The following is a 15221-nucleotide window of genomic DNA, read 5'->3' on the forward strand; positions in this document are numbered from 1 at the left end:
CAAGTCTTCCCTTTTCCAGAGTCTTTCCTCTTCCACATGTAGCTTCTCTTCTTTAATTCATTATGACTTTAAAAAAATTTTGCTATGTGTTGCATTTATCACTTATGTATATTTATCTTGGAATTATAAATTTTAATTGTGCACTTTTTTTACTCTAAAAATAAAACTGATATCTTCATATACATGACACAATGAATTTTTCTCTTTTTTTCCTTTTATTGTTAAATAATTGACATATATCACTATATAAGAGTAAGGTCCACGGCATGATGATTCATTTTGTATATATGTGGAAATGTTTACCACACTAGGTTTAGTTAACATCTATCATCTCATATAGATACAATGAAAAGAAATTAATTTTTTTCTTGGACTAGAATTTCTTTTACTTAAATTTTTTTTTATTTGAGGAAAGTTGACACACAATGTTACATTAATTTCAGGTTTACAACATAGTGATTCAACAAGTCTGTATATTATGCTATGCTCACCATATGTCACCATACAATACTATTGTAATATTATTGACTGTATTTCCTATGGTGTACCTTTAATTTTTGTACTTATTCATTCCATAACTGGAAACCTATGTCTCCCACTCCCCTTCACCCATTTTGCTCATACCCCTACCCCTTCTCTATGGTAACCATCAGTTTGTTCTCTGTATTCATAGATCTGATTCTGCTTTTTGTTTATTTATTCATTTGTTTTGCTTTTGGATTCCACACATAAATTAAATCATATGGCATTTGTCTTGGACTAGAATTTCTGAAAAATTTTTTCACTCCAAGTTCTCTATTAACTTTTTGAAAAAGTCTGGAACAGGAATTCCACATTTCATATGATATTCAAGATTATATCTCAGTTATCATATTTTTCTCTTTCCATTTAGCTGTATTTTCTCTTACTCTTTTCAACAGTATTTTTCATTTACTTAGCCCCACTTGGAAAATTGTCACCTTCGTAAAGAAACATATCAAATAATAATTCCTTGCATTTCCTCCTATAGGCCTAATTGCATTTCCCTTTGGATTTTCTAAGAATCTTTGGTCATCACATATCAGGTTGTGATGAGTGGCAGGATATCAGACAGCTTGGGAGAGGATAGTTCTCTGAAGGATCAGTCTCCAGATCAGATTTGAAGCCAGACTGACATTAAAGCATCTTGATTTGGTAGCTTGACGATGGTGTGAAACCTTTCAAGCAGCTGGTAAAAGGAGAAGAGCTGGGACTTAGAATATAATCCTTGTTTCCAGAATCCAAGGTTGTTATTTCCCTTGGAGATGTTGCAAAATTTCATGGGTGCAGGAAAGATGTCAGGAGAACCCACATTAAAGGATCAAAGAATGAAAATGAAGAAGGAGTGTAGTTTCAGAGAAGAAAACTTGGGGAAAAGTGTAGATAGAGCACTTGTTGGTCATATTATAAAAGTAAAGGTATCCAGAGGCTCTTAAAGGGAGATTCTGACCCATCCTGGAGCCATGGAGAGGACGCTTGGAAGAAAGGTAATGGCCCCGTACTGGTTTCTATAGTGACTCATTGCCTGAACACATTCGCAGGTAACACAGGGATGACTCCCTTGCTACATTATCCTTGGCAACACCTGAGGCCCATACTGTCTTGTCCCCAACCTCCACCTCACAGTAGCACTTCCCTCACATGAGCCCCTCCTGGCTTGGCACATTGAGCAAGTTGTCAAATCTCCATAGGATGTATGGTTGCATGAGTGTTCAGGGGTCACATGCTTGTTCTCCTCAGAAAGTATCATTCTGGGTGAGCTCTATTTGGATCCAATGTCATGTTCATTATAAAGAAAGAAAATCCATTATGATAATAATCAATGTGGAGTATTTTAAAATATAAATTTCATTACATTAACATCCAAACAGGCAAACCAAAGTTACAGTGACATAAGAAATTTGAAGTGAAGAAACTTTATAGGGCACAAAAAACAATCTCTATGTCAACACATAAGGGCCCTTTATCCACAGAACAAGAACCACCAATAAGTGAGTCACCATTATTTTTAAAGATCTTAGTGAAATGTTCATACCAACAGAACCTCAGTCAAGTCTCAGCTATCAGTCTTGAAAGCGTAGATGACTATGCTACTTTTTTCATCCTCTCCTTAACTAGATCACTTGGGAATGTTCATAGTGGGATCCAATTATTGTCTTTTAATTCTTTTGCTACTTTTATCACTGTAAGCTCTGATATCAGTCAACACCAATCCATTACATGAATGTAAAACCATGGACCTTATATTTCATTAATTACTGAATGTTCACTGAAAGCCTCCCCTATGCGGTTGCTGAAAAGAGAGGCTAGGGAAAGTGCACAGCAAGGTTCCCATTACAAAGTATGCTCCATACCATTTCTATTTACCTGACTTACCTTTTTTATAGCTCTTCCTCATGACCAGGCCTACAGCTGCAGCAAGAAGCAATCCACAAATAAGCACTGTCTTCCATGAAAAAGTCATCATGGACTCTAAAATGGAAAACCCATAAGCTCATTAAGTCATGAATCTGGGAAAATTCAAAGATTGTTCTTTTTATCTGAACAACTCCTGGGCTAGAAAGGAGGATGAGAAGTGGATCTCTCAAGGAGATAGCTGGTCAGTTCCTCCCTGCTCTGCAGAAGCTGAGGAGAGACCCAAAGTTTATGCTAGCTTTATTGTTTGCTCCTGTCAGAAATACACACACACACACACACACACACACACACACACACACACATTTCTTTCCCTTCTCTTTTCCAATTATATCACCATTGCTGGAGTAATGAGGGTAACAAAAGGATAAAATTATTTAATCCACAGGCATGAAGATGATGTTAAGGAAAACTAGTTTCTAATTCTGAAGACAATCCACAATAAAGAAAAAAGAACACCAAGAGTGATATTGTTTTTACATCAGAAGAAAAGGCTTTGTCCTTAGAGTAACAGTAGAGTCAATCTTAAAAGTTAGTGTATACACAACAATATAACCTTAGGACTTTAGTCAAGGGATATCAATAGGAACTCCAGGTGTCCTGAAGACCAGTTTTGCAAGAGATAGTGGAGATTTTACCAGAGAGAATAAAATAAAAATTAAAATATGGTAGAGCAATAAAATAAGTAAGTCTGCATTTGTCTTCATATTTATTTTCCACAGTTGAGAGGAACACATGGAGTCACCAACCTGAGAGAGAAAAAGTTGCCATTTTCTCCTCACCAAGAAGGGGGTTGCTAATGGAGCAGGTTACATTCACAATAAAGCTGTTTGTGACCAATAGAGATGTCTTCACATGGAAAAGCCCATGACTTCCTTGAGTCAGAACCTCTGAAAATGATGGTATTATCTTTGCTTCCATGTCCTTCCACTGCACATGGGGCTGTGGGAACCACCCTTCTGAACTGCACATCAACTCTATTTCTCCATCCTTCTGTCCTATTATGGTAATCAGCGGGGAAGAACCTAGACCTGGGGAATAAAGATCAAGGAACAAAACCTCAAGTATCTGCCAAGTGGTTATATGGCCAGTAACTTCACTGAGCGGAAAGAGCTTGGCAAGTCAAAGGTTTGGGAAAAGAACAAAGCTTATAGTGGAATTATATTCCACTGAGAGATGACATTGGCTGGAGTGGTTTATTGTTTTGTTTTTTATTTTTTGTCTTCCTAAATTCAATCCTCAGAGAGAGTCAGAGGAACAATAAATTTTAAATCCAATCTTTTCTGTATCTGTGAACAAAATAAGTTTGACCATGACACAAATCTCATGGACAGGATAAAAGAAAATGATTAAGAGAATATTCTTAAAGATCAAGATTTTAGAAATATGTGTGTCCAGTGGCAGAAAATGATGGAGTCCATTTAACTTCTCAACGTGTGCCCTATGGATATGTCATGAATATGTTTATGAACGGAGACACAAAATCAATGAGAGAAACAAATCAATTATCTAAGATGTTGACCTGTGTCTTCAATGGCATTTGCTAACCTTGAAAAATCAATTCTAACTCACAATATAAGCAGTGGGAAATTATCATTCAGGGAGTGATTTTGTCTTTCTTCTTCCATCCTGCCAATTCTGTTGATACTTATTATTTTAACTGATATGTAGATCTAGTTTAATCTTCGCACAGTTATACTTCCTAGTAACTACACATTTTCCAGAATTTTAATAACACTCTGTGAAATAATTAGTTTTGTGTAAAGTTATGGAGTAAAATTCTCCAGTTTTAGTAAACATGTGGTCATTTTATGGAGATCCTGGTAAGTGCACAGATTTTATACCCAGAGAATTAAATCTGGTTCATTTGAGTTTTGAACTTATAAGTATGTACTACAGTTCCTGTGCAACAGAGTGTTCAATATAAATTTGACAAATGAATGGTCATTCAGAAAATTTCAGGTACCAGGGAAATTTCCAGGAACTAGCATGTTAAAGCAGTAGGAACAGAGGTTGAAACCAAAACATCTGGAATCCTTACCTACTATCTTCAGATCCAAACTGGCCTCCTGGTAGACACCATCTTTTTCAAAACGGCACCGGTACTGCCCATTATCTGACGTTGTGGCGTTGTGTATCTGCAGGGTCAGTCTCCCCTCATTGATGGCATCACTCACCAAGGCTGTCCTCCCTCTATATTCTGTCATCTGCTCTTCAGTCACATGTTCCCCATCCGCATACACATAAACAGCAGGATAATGGTGTGATTGGAGCCACCTCACCTCCATGCTTTGTGCATTAGTCTTGGGGGACAGACAACAGGTTAGTTGTATGTCTTCTCCCACTCTGACAAGGATGGGCTGGGAAGGTCCAATCACTTTTAAGGAAGCTATGAAATACAGCAGACAAAACACAATGAAAGAAACAAAATGAAACAAATAGTGCCATCAGTAAGAACATCTCCAGTGGTGTTTAGAACCCATGGGCATCCCAGGGAAGCTGTGAGGCACAAGGTCATCCTTTAGAGAGGGGGAAGTTTGGTGGAATCAGGATAGAGGTTGTCCCTGTCCAAGGTAGAACCATCCCATGATGTGTGTCAGTCTGAAAAAAAAAAAAGAACTACTAATGGAACCCACACCTGCCCTTACTTATAATTTTATTCAGATTACACCCCAATAAAATAATTTTGCAATTACTACTTCTAGAATAAAATTAGTATTTTATCACTTCACATCTATATGACCTCTTTAAACTACTCAATCTGTGTATGCCTCAGTTTCTTAAACTGTAAAATAAGTATATCACTATCAAAATAATAAGATTGTTCTGGAGTTATACACAAAAATCTATATAAACCTCTTGGATGATCAAACAATGTGAGTGGAGGCATGCAGACCGTGAGACTCAAGGGCACCGTAACCATTCTTTCTGTCTTGATAATGAGAAGGGATAAGAATGAGTGTCAGGTGGATTTTTAGTAATGAAATATCAAGAAACCTTCCCCTGGTTTGATTTTTATAACAGCTTATAAGGCGTTATATTTTAGTTCCCTGAGGTCCCACATATGTGGAATTCTAAACACACATCAGGTTCAATGTCATCAGATTATTTTGCGAAGCATTATAAGATCAAGAATTGGGGAGGTTGTTAAAATACAAAACATAAAACAACAACAAATACACAAAAGAGTCCTAATCCTCCCATTGTGAAAATGGGAGATATTCTCTGGTGGCTTTCCCGGACCCAAGCTATGTTACACTTCCAGTTCATCAGGCTCTGACCATGCCAGTTTTGCTTTGTTCTAAATTGAGAGTCAACCTTTTCTATCAAGTGGTAAAAATGTTTTCACATAGGTTGTGATCATTTATAATAGAAATACAGGCATAAATTCGTGTATTGTCTGGATGGGAGTCAATGGCAAAAATGTCCTCATTATGTAATTAGCCAAAATCTGCCAGGTACTTCTTTAGAAAGGAAACTTTCTGTCAACACAATCCTAATTTTCAGATTATTCCTTTCTATTCTAGCTAAAATTTGACTCCCAATTATTTCCAGCATTTTGTTTGCTTTATCCTTCAATTTTACCTAAAATAATATTATCTCCATTGCATATATATCTTTTAAAATCTTAAGGGAAAAGTAGGAGTCAGAAAAAATGAACTAGGGATTAGTCTGCTGCTCTTTCTCTATCCAAGTATTTTACAGTAAATTGCTTAATAAAACAGACGATTTCCTTATCTCTATTACCCATATGAGTAGGTGTATCATACATATATGAAACTCCCGTTTTTCCAATATCCAAGTAAAAAATAAAGTTTAAAGTGCAGGAAAAAATCATGTAGTGCAATATGTTAATAATTGAGATTCTACTAGAATACAAGTTCCTTGTGAGAAGCTCTGCATAATTCCCTTTCTGTATATAGTTTTGTCCATACCCTTCCACACAATTCGTGATGACATATGTTGTTTTGTTTTATGTGGTGGTATTGTATGTATGTTACTGAAATGCCCTCTGAATATTCACTGAAAATTAAATATTCTCTGGAGAGTGCAGTTTACTGCATAATACACCAATTCCTTAAAACCTGATAATCCCATCATATGTCATGTAATCCTCTTTCAATCAGCATATTCAATTAAGTGAAATATATATATATATATTGATATTATATAATATTAAGTTAATTATATCATATCATATCCAGACTCTTAGGGCCTGACACTACATTAGAGATTAAATTCAACACGTTCATTCTGAAGATGAGGAAAATAGAGACCAATGATCACCAACCCTCAAAGCTCCTGGAGGTGCAGCCCTGTAATCCCCACCTGACAGGAAGCCAGGGGAGCTCCATATTTTCTTCATGTTTTACTGTGGTCCCAGAAGGTCAGCACAACTAGGAACAGCACAACATCAGATTGCATTTTGTGTGCTGGGTCTGCAATGGACGTGTCAAATAGATTCAGATAACTTGGAGGAGTGACTCTTTACCTAAAGTCTTCCTGGGGGACAGAGAGAGACATGTGCCAACCTGCCCCAAACACTGGCTTGACTTTCTGATCTGTAACTAACAAGTTTTGTTGGTTAAGGTTTCTGACTGCTCATAAGCAGATACCACCCAGGCAGAAAGGGATCTAACTTAGAAGGTAAGACCCACAGGGGTGAAGTTCTCCTCAGATTGTGGCATTACCTTTGACCTTCCCAAGGCCCTTCCCTTTATCTTTATGGCTCGATAGGGTCGAAAGTGTCACACTAGACTCTGGCAGAGATTGAGGTGTGTTTGCCACCATGATTTTCCTCAAAAATTCCTACATGGACTGAAAAGTATGCTTAAGCTCATCTAATGTGCACATAGGCACACACACACACACACACACACATACATACATACATTCCTGTAACTGGTGATTTGAGAGAGAGCAGGATATTGATGGAGAAAATAAGTGATACAAGGTCATATGCATCTGGGCAGGGAGCAGGCTGGTTATCATGGTTTGAGAGAAGACATCACAGAAAGGAGGAAGATGGTAAGGAAGTAAAGGAAAAACTGAAAGAGACTCAAATATCAGTTGGTTACTTTTTAAACCATTTATCTTTATCTTAGGTACAGTAAAATAATAACACTGCAGTCCAACTACTACTAAGTAAAAAAAAGAAACAGAAAAACAGGAAATGATTGATTGACCCAGCACATTGTTCCAGCCTGATCTGGGAAAGTAATGGCTCCCATCCAATAGTGATGAGGCTCCCATCCACTGGGGTAAGGAGAAGGTGCAGAGACCATAGCAGGCCAGAGGGTTAAGGTGATGGGTAGTGACTTCCAGTTACCATGACACTGCCCCTTCACACTAAAATATTTTAAAAAGACCTCCAGGGGCGCCTGGGTGGCGCAGTCGGTTGAGCGTCCGACTTCAGCCAGGTCACGATCTCGCGGTCCGGGAGTTCGAGCCCCGCGTCGGGCTCTGGGCTGATGGCTCAGAGCCTGGAGCCTGTTTCCGATTCTGTGTCTCCCTCTCTCTCTGCCCCTCGCCCGTTCATGCTCTGTCTCTCTCTGTCCCAAAAATAAATAAACGTTGAAAAAAAAAATTTAAAAAAAAAAAATAAAATAAAAAGACCTCCAGAGCCCCACCACCTGTCCTATACCATTCCTTAGACACAAAGGAATGGTGTCTAAGGACACCACCCTTTCCTCCAGTCAAATAGAGCAGAGATTATGTCTGTGCCCCTTACGGGTGTCTATCTGAAGCTCACTGGGGTCCCTGTGAACACTTAAAGTCAAAGGTTACACTGTGCAATGGTGCTTGAAGGAGGCTGTGGAGGCCTACATTTGGCTAGTCACCTTTGGTAGTTACTGAACTTGATACTTGGTAAAGTTGTGCCTCAGTTTCTCATCTGGATCACGAGCTGTCATGGTAGATCCTGCTGGCTTTGTCCAGGGATTACCACTTTCCTTTGGGGAGGCAAAGTCTTTTCTACATTTGTGCATCCAATGTCTACTTACCTAGCTCATTCTGGAGTTTCTCTGTAAAAAGAATGAAAATAATATATTAAAGAATTTGATCTAAGGAAAGGAGAGAAACTATTAAAAGAAAAGAAAAAAAGAAAAGAAAAGAAAAGGAAAAGAAAAGAAAAAAGTTCTACTTTGAATTGAAAAGCTGAATTTATAAAAAAGAAATTAAATGCAGAAAAATATTCTTTCCCATAGATCATTTTGTGATCCAGCTGTGTTTCCTTTTTTTTTTGCACACACACAAAAAATTGTTTGTTTTTCCTGATATTTAACATATTGAAATTTAATATCTTATAAAAATAATACATATTCTTCTTATAAGTGCATGGAAAGTATAAAAATATATGGGCATACACAATTATTACCTCAAATTCCAAACTGACAGATTAAACATATATATAAAGCATTTATATATATAAAGCATGTAATATATATATTCAGCTCCTTTTAACATTCACATGTGGGGGCCCCTGGGTGGCTCAGTTGGTTAAGGGGCTGACTTCAGCTCAGGTTATGATCTCACAGTTTGTGGGTTCGAGGCCTACGTCAGGCTCTGTGCTGACAGCTCAGAGCCTGGAGCCTGCTTTGGATTCTGTTGTCTCCTTCTCTCTCTGCCCCTCCCCTGCTCACACTCTGTCTCTCATTCTCAAAAATAAATAAACATTTTTAAAAAGACAAAAAAATTCACATGTAATGTTTACTTTAAATTCTTTCACATATCCATTTATATGAGTAAGAATAACTATATCTTAATATCTAAATATAAGAAAGTGTCCCAAAGTCTTAGTGCTGTTTTAAGTTATTTAAAAGCCATTATTCTTCACATGATTGTAAATGTTTATAGATAGATAGATACGTAAGTAGGTAGATAGGTATAATCTTCATCATTAATAGTCCATCATGAGGATTTTTCAACCATTAAAATCATTTGAAAATATCATTTTGCATCAATACTATAATTTATAATAACATAAGACACAACACTCCACTGTTGTATTGTGCCTTTTTTGCTGTTTTTGTTGCTATTTATAAATAAGGTTATAGATAAGATGCTATTATGTAAATAGTTGTCTCCATCTCTGATAATCATCACATGATAGGTTTCCAGAAGTAATTGGCACAATGTGGCATAGGAAAACATTTTAATTGAAAGAATATAGTTTTATTTTCTTTGTCATGTGATGCATACTTGTGAGTAAAGAAAATTAATTCAAAAAGAAAAGGTAGAACTTGAAAATAACTGGAATATCATTCACAATAGCTATTCAATCAAAATATTCAATCAAAATTCCAACCATTAATAGTTTATACCTTTTAATACATATTATTAAATTTTAGATATTTTCCTTGATAAAAAGAATATTCAGTGCTAGGGAACAGTCCCTTGAACCTTTCTTGTTAATCTGAGCACATTAGTACTAGAGGCAGAGCTCTGACCTGGAATGGAGATGACTGAGCTCTTCTCCTCATTGAGGATAGGGTTGTGGATGAAGCAGGACACGGTCTCCAAAGAGGCATTCCTCACCACAAGAGTGGCTTCCACATAGAACAGGCCGTTCTCATCTTGGATGGAATGCTCAGAGACAGACAGCAACTTCTTTCCTGTGGCATCTTCCCAATAGACCTGGGGCTCTGGGAACCAGCCTTTTGCAGTGCACACAAGCTGGACTCCACTTTCTATAGGTCCCTCCATGTGGATGTAAGGGGAAGATCCCACACCTGTGGAAGGAAGACACAGCCCTGAGGCCTGGAACCCAGGGAGGCACAAATCATAGAAACTGAGATTCCAGTGACATGGCTTATAGGGAGGGGGCAAGAGTTCATAGGTCTGGGGAGCAAGAAGTAGTCCAAAATCTTCTTCGCATTCAAACTGGAGTTCATATTCACTTTGTTCTCCAGTCTGGATGTATAAACTTTAGCATACGTATTTTTCTTCAGATCCAGACAGGAGGAGAATAGAGAAAGGGACATAACGACATTTTGCTTATGTCACTAGTACTGCCAGCAAAGATGTGTTATAATTTATTCATTGAGCTTCCCAATGCCACAAACTCTGTCCGACATTTTAGATGATACCTTGACTCTGATTAATTAGAATGTTTAATAAATATAAAGCCAGAAATCATCTACTTGGGGACTATTCTTGCTCCTTGGGGAGCAAGTAGATAACCTGCACATGTAGAATGGGATGCCCCATGAGGAGCTCTTGTTTCTAAATCTTCCTTCCAGTAAATGGGAAAATGTTTTTGAGAAATCCCAGTTATATGTAATCATGAAATTCTTTCTTTATCCAACATCACTCTCAAACCCAAACAAAGGGGTCCCCATAGATGATAATTCTGACTCTATCACTTGCTGGGGGAAAGAGACTCACTCCCTTCACCTAGAGCCCTAAGAAATGTGTGGCTTATTTTCAAAGGTTCCTGATAGTGAACAGCTACCTCCCTCTCTTCACATCTCAGAAATACATAAGCTCTTTCATCCATCTTCAATCACCTAGAACATAAAAATAATGATCGTAGTTGTAGGTATTAAGAAAAAACAGTGTTAGGGAACATTTTTAGTGTGAGTCAGAGATGGTAACATCTCCAGAGAACTATTTCCCTGAGAAGATAAGTGGATTTGCCTGATTTTCTCATTAGCATATGAGGGAGTTATTCCTGTCAGGGAACCATATGATTATTTACTTTTCAGATGCGTGTTTTTTTCCCTAGCACAAATCGTTTGGTCAATCATCCCCTTTTTCTCAACTGTTTCTCACTTTGCTAATACAAGAGCATCACAGTGGGTATGTCCAAATGCGTCTGCAAGTCCTCAATTCATTGAACACTAATATTTGGTAGTCTCCATAAAAGCACAAAGTTCTTAACCACTTTGTTCTCAGCACTAGTTTTCTAACTGGGGGGCATTCCACAATGAAACACAATTTTCACATTTAATTTACTGCGTATTGGAGGTCGGGTAGAGAACAACCCATTCCATTGAGATATGACTGCTGGGCAATCAGCTAGATTCACTCACTCAGTGATTGACTTACCCTAACACACTGGCCTGATATACCACAAATCTGTGGCTCAGAAAAAAACTGTTAATGACCGGATGTCACAGATTGCCATTCCATTGTCAAGAATAGTCAAAACTGTGTAAGTTAAATTTGAGAAGACTGTTTTAGGTGAGCTTGCTTTGAAGACTTCAGAACTATCTGCCTTCGAATGAAGGCATTCCTCTTCAAATGAAGAGGGCTGGGCATTAGGAATTGCCTTGATGATTAGAAGGTAATTCTTCAACTGGCAATAAGCTTACCACAAGTTAATAAAGCTCTCCTTCCAAGACTCTGTCTTTTCCAAGATATTCACCTGCTACTTCAAGCAACAAGCTTGTTTCTTCATAATAGTTCTTCTCTTGGAAGCAGCACCAGTATTGCCCATTATCAGATGGTCGAATGTTGTTTATCTTCAGAGTCACACTTCCCTCAGGAACATCATCCTTTATCCACTCTACCCTTTCTCTGTACTCCTCCATTTGCATCTCAGTCACATCAGCTCCATCCCACTGTGCAAACACAACTGTGTTGGGATCTGAACGGTACCATGTCATCTTTGTGGGCATCATGGCCCCCTTGGGAAGGATTTGACAGGTGAGTAGAGCATCTTCCCCAATCCTAGCCAGTATAGGATGTGCAGGACCAATCACTCTCCAGCTATCTACAAAACAGAGTGAAAAAGAGGAATTGGGAAATGTCAGTTGGAAGATTAATATGCTTGCTTTGGGATGTCCAACCTATCAAAATGGAGGCACCTGGAGAAGGAAGGGTTTTATTTTTAGTGTTTTAAAGAAATCTAGCATGATATTTGCACATTTTGCTGTTAAAAAGACAATTTTGTGTATTGAGGAGAACATGCAGTTGAAAAAAATTGAGTGTCAGTACTATATCTGTCACCAGCTGTGTGATTTTGGGGGCGAAGCCATTGTATCCAGTGAGATTTGAGATTTGGAATCTCAAGTTCTTCTCCTTTAAGATACTAAAGCTACAATTTCTGGGTTGTTTTATTCTTAAATAAGTTAATGTATAAATTGATTTTTCACATTGGGAACATTGTCAGTGATTTATTTTATATTTTATAGTTAGTGATTTTACTCTATACTGTTAATGACTGCTTTCATAATCATTTTTCCTAAAATTTAGGTAATAAATTCATTCATTAGATTTTTCAGCTTTTCAGGATTTCTCTGGTCCTAGGTAAGGAACTGGGATTATTTTTTAACTTTAAACAATTTTTGGTCTGGAGTAGGCAAGATTCCAGTTACTGGAGCTATGTATGTACAATTCAGTTTTTTCAAGGGCATTTTGTGGTGGAGTAAGGGCAGTGTTTTGTCTAGAGAGTCTGAGCTTTTTAATCAAATTTTGAGTCATGTTTGACCTCTTTGTTGTTATCTACAAATTGAAGAGATATTTAATAATTCTATTTGTTATTAAGTTTAATAATCTCATCAGTCATGTTATTATATTCTTTCTTATCCTAAAATGCTCTGGGGCCATTTTCACTTTCTCTGCCACATCCAATCATCCTAAAAAGGAGCTTCAACTCTCTCACTTGCTGATCAATATCAAGTCAAAAATCACTATAGAACTGAATGGAGATGTGCTTGCGTTCTTCATTTATGGAATCCAAATATGAAGCTAGATCTGAACTCATTCCATCTAGTTGACATCTTTTACAGGTTAAGAAATTGCATTACACAGAGGGCAGGGCATCCCCACATCACATCACATAGTTTCTGGCAGCAATCAGTCTGGTGCCTGTGCCTTCTGGTGCCCTGTCTAATATGTTTTCCACTTCTGCATGCTGCATTTTCCGTGGGCCTCTGACATTTCCCTCTGACACCTAATTTTCATAATCTTTTTTTATTTTTTTAATGTTTATTTTATTTTTGAGACAGGGAGAGACAGAGCATGAACAGGGGAGGGTCAGAGAGAGAGGAGACACAGAATCCAAAGCAGGCTCCAGGCTCTGAGCGGTCAGCACAGAGCCCGATGCGGGGCTCGAACTCACGGACCGCGAGATCGTGACCTGAGCTGAAGTCGGATGCTTAACCGACTGAGCCACCCAGGTGCCCCCATAATCTTTTTTTTCTTTTTTTTTTTTTTAAATTTTTTTTTCAACATTTATTTATTTTTGGGACAGAGAGAGACAGAGCATGAACGGGGGAGGGGCAGAGAGAGAGGGAGACACAGAATCGGAAACAGGCTCCAGGCTCTGAGCCATCAGCCCAGAGCCTGATGCGGGGCTCGAACTCACGGACCGCAAGATCGTGACCTGGCTGAAGTCGGATGCTTAACCGACTGCGCCACCCAGGCGCCCCCCCCATAATCTTTTTTAAAGACACAATTCAGCTACTGAGATTTCAAAATCCATTTCTTGGAAATCTCTTCTATTTCTTGTTTCCAAGTATTTTCATGCTGTTTAATTTATGCTAAGAAGCAGTCGATTGTCTTGTCTCCAAAGTGCTGTCTTGCATGGAAGCAGGAAGGTGGATGAATACCTTAATGCGTTCCTGGTAGTATTTTATGTGAAGCCTCATTTAATCCTAAAGTCTGTCCTAGCCTATAAGACACAGATATACTGTTATTCTTATCATAGAGACAAGGAAACTAAGGGAGAAGGTACTCAAGTAACTTCCCAAAGATAGCACAGCTGGAAGTGGAGGACCCTTTCTGGAACATAGATGCTTTGGTTCCTGGATCCCCAGTCCTAATATTGTCCTAGCCCGTTTGATTTGGAACTCTGCATGTTGACTGTATCGCTGGGACATTTGGGCATACAGTAAAAGGAAGAAGGGCATTCATTGTACCTGGCTGCCTCATGGTGAACAGTACGAAGAAGAAAGAGGCAACCACACCAGACAGACTGTATCCTGGAAAATCCACCATTCTCCCTGGAGCAAACACAAGAGAAAAATATGAGTACACTGTCATGGAGCAAACTCACTCTGTGGTTTCCAATAATTACACAGTCACAACAAGGAATCAACATCAACCCCTCCACAATCAAACAAGGAAACGGACTTGACACCATTTCTCTGCAGTTACCATTCATTTCTGACCCCTTACGTCAGGTGGGGTACTTTAATCAATTTTTTTAGGCCTGAGGGAAGATTTCTGATTGAAATAAAAAGCCCTCCTGAGCTAAAGGGACGATAATATTTCCATGTTTTAAAAAATCTCCTAACGTCCATTTATTCTGAGCATGTAGAAATTTTTTTAAATTTTAATTTTAATTTTTTAAAATTTACATCCAAATTAGTTAGCATATAGTGAAGCAATGATTTCAGGAGTAGATTCTTTAATGCCCCTTACCCATTTAGTCCATCCGCCCTCCCACCACCCCTCCAGCAACCCTCAGTTTCTTCTCCATATTTATGAGTCTTTTATGTTTTGTCCCCCTCCCTGTTTTTATATTATTTTTGTTTCCCTTCCCTTATGTTCACCTGTTTTGTCTCTTAAAGTCCTCATATGAGTGAAGTTATATGATTTTTGTCTTTCTCTGACTGACTAATTTCACTTAGCATAATACCCTCCAGTTCCATCCACGTAGTTTCAAATGGCAAGATTTCATTCTTTTTGATTACCAAGTAATACTCCACTGTATATGTATACCACATCTTCTTTATCCATTCATCCATCAATGGACATTTGGGCTCCGCATCCTCACTCTGCAGCCAGGAAGCCATTGCTAGTGCCTTGGGAGAACCCAGGGGCAGGACACGCTTTGGAAA

General features: G+C 38.2%; 1 protein-coding gene across 1 annotated transcript; it reads right to left on the reverse strand.

Annotated features, from left to right (window-relative positions):
* Positions 1 to 764: 764 nt before the first annotated feature.
* Positions 765 to 14376, reverse strand: BTNL2 (butyrophilin like 2). Its single transcript, XM_032593307.1, has 8 exons — positions 14298 to 14376; positions 11801 to 12148; positions 9882 to 10163; positions 8436 to 8456; positions 4475 to 4822; positions 3183 to 3464; positions 2395 to 2490; positions 765 to 1207 (listed from the first exon to the last, which is right to left on the reverse strand). Exons 1-8 carry the CDS (start codon positions 14374 to 14376, stop codon positions 1200 to 1202), a joined length of 1464 nt encoding a protein of 487 aa, XP_032449198.1. The 3' UTR covers positions 765 to 1199.
* Between the last annotated feature and the right edge of the window lie 845 nt (positions 14377 to 15221).

This window comes from Lynx canadensis, chromosome B2 (assembly GCF_007474595.2).
Source record: "Lynx canadensis isolate LIC74 chromosome B2, mLynCan4.pri.v2, whole genome shotgun sequence".
Classification (NCBI taxonomy): Eukaryota; Metazoa; Chordata; class Mammalia; order Carnivora; family Felidae; genus Lynx; species Lynx canadensis.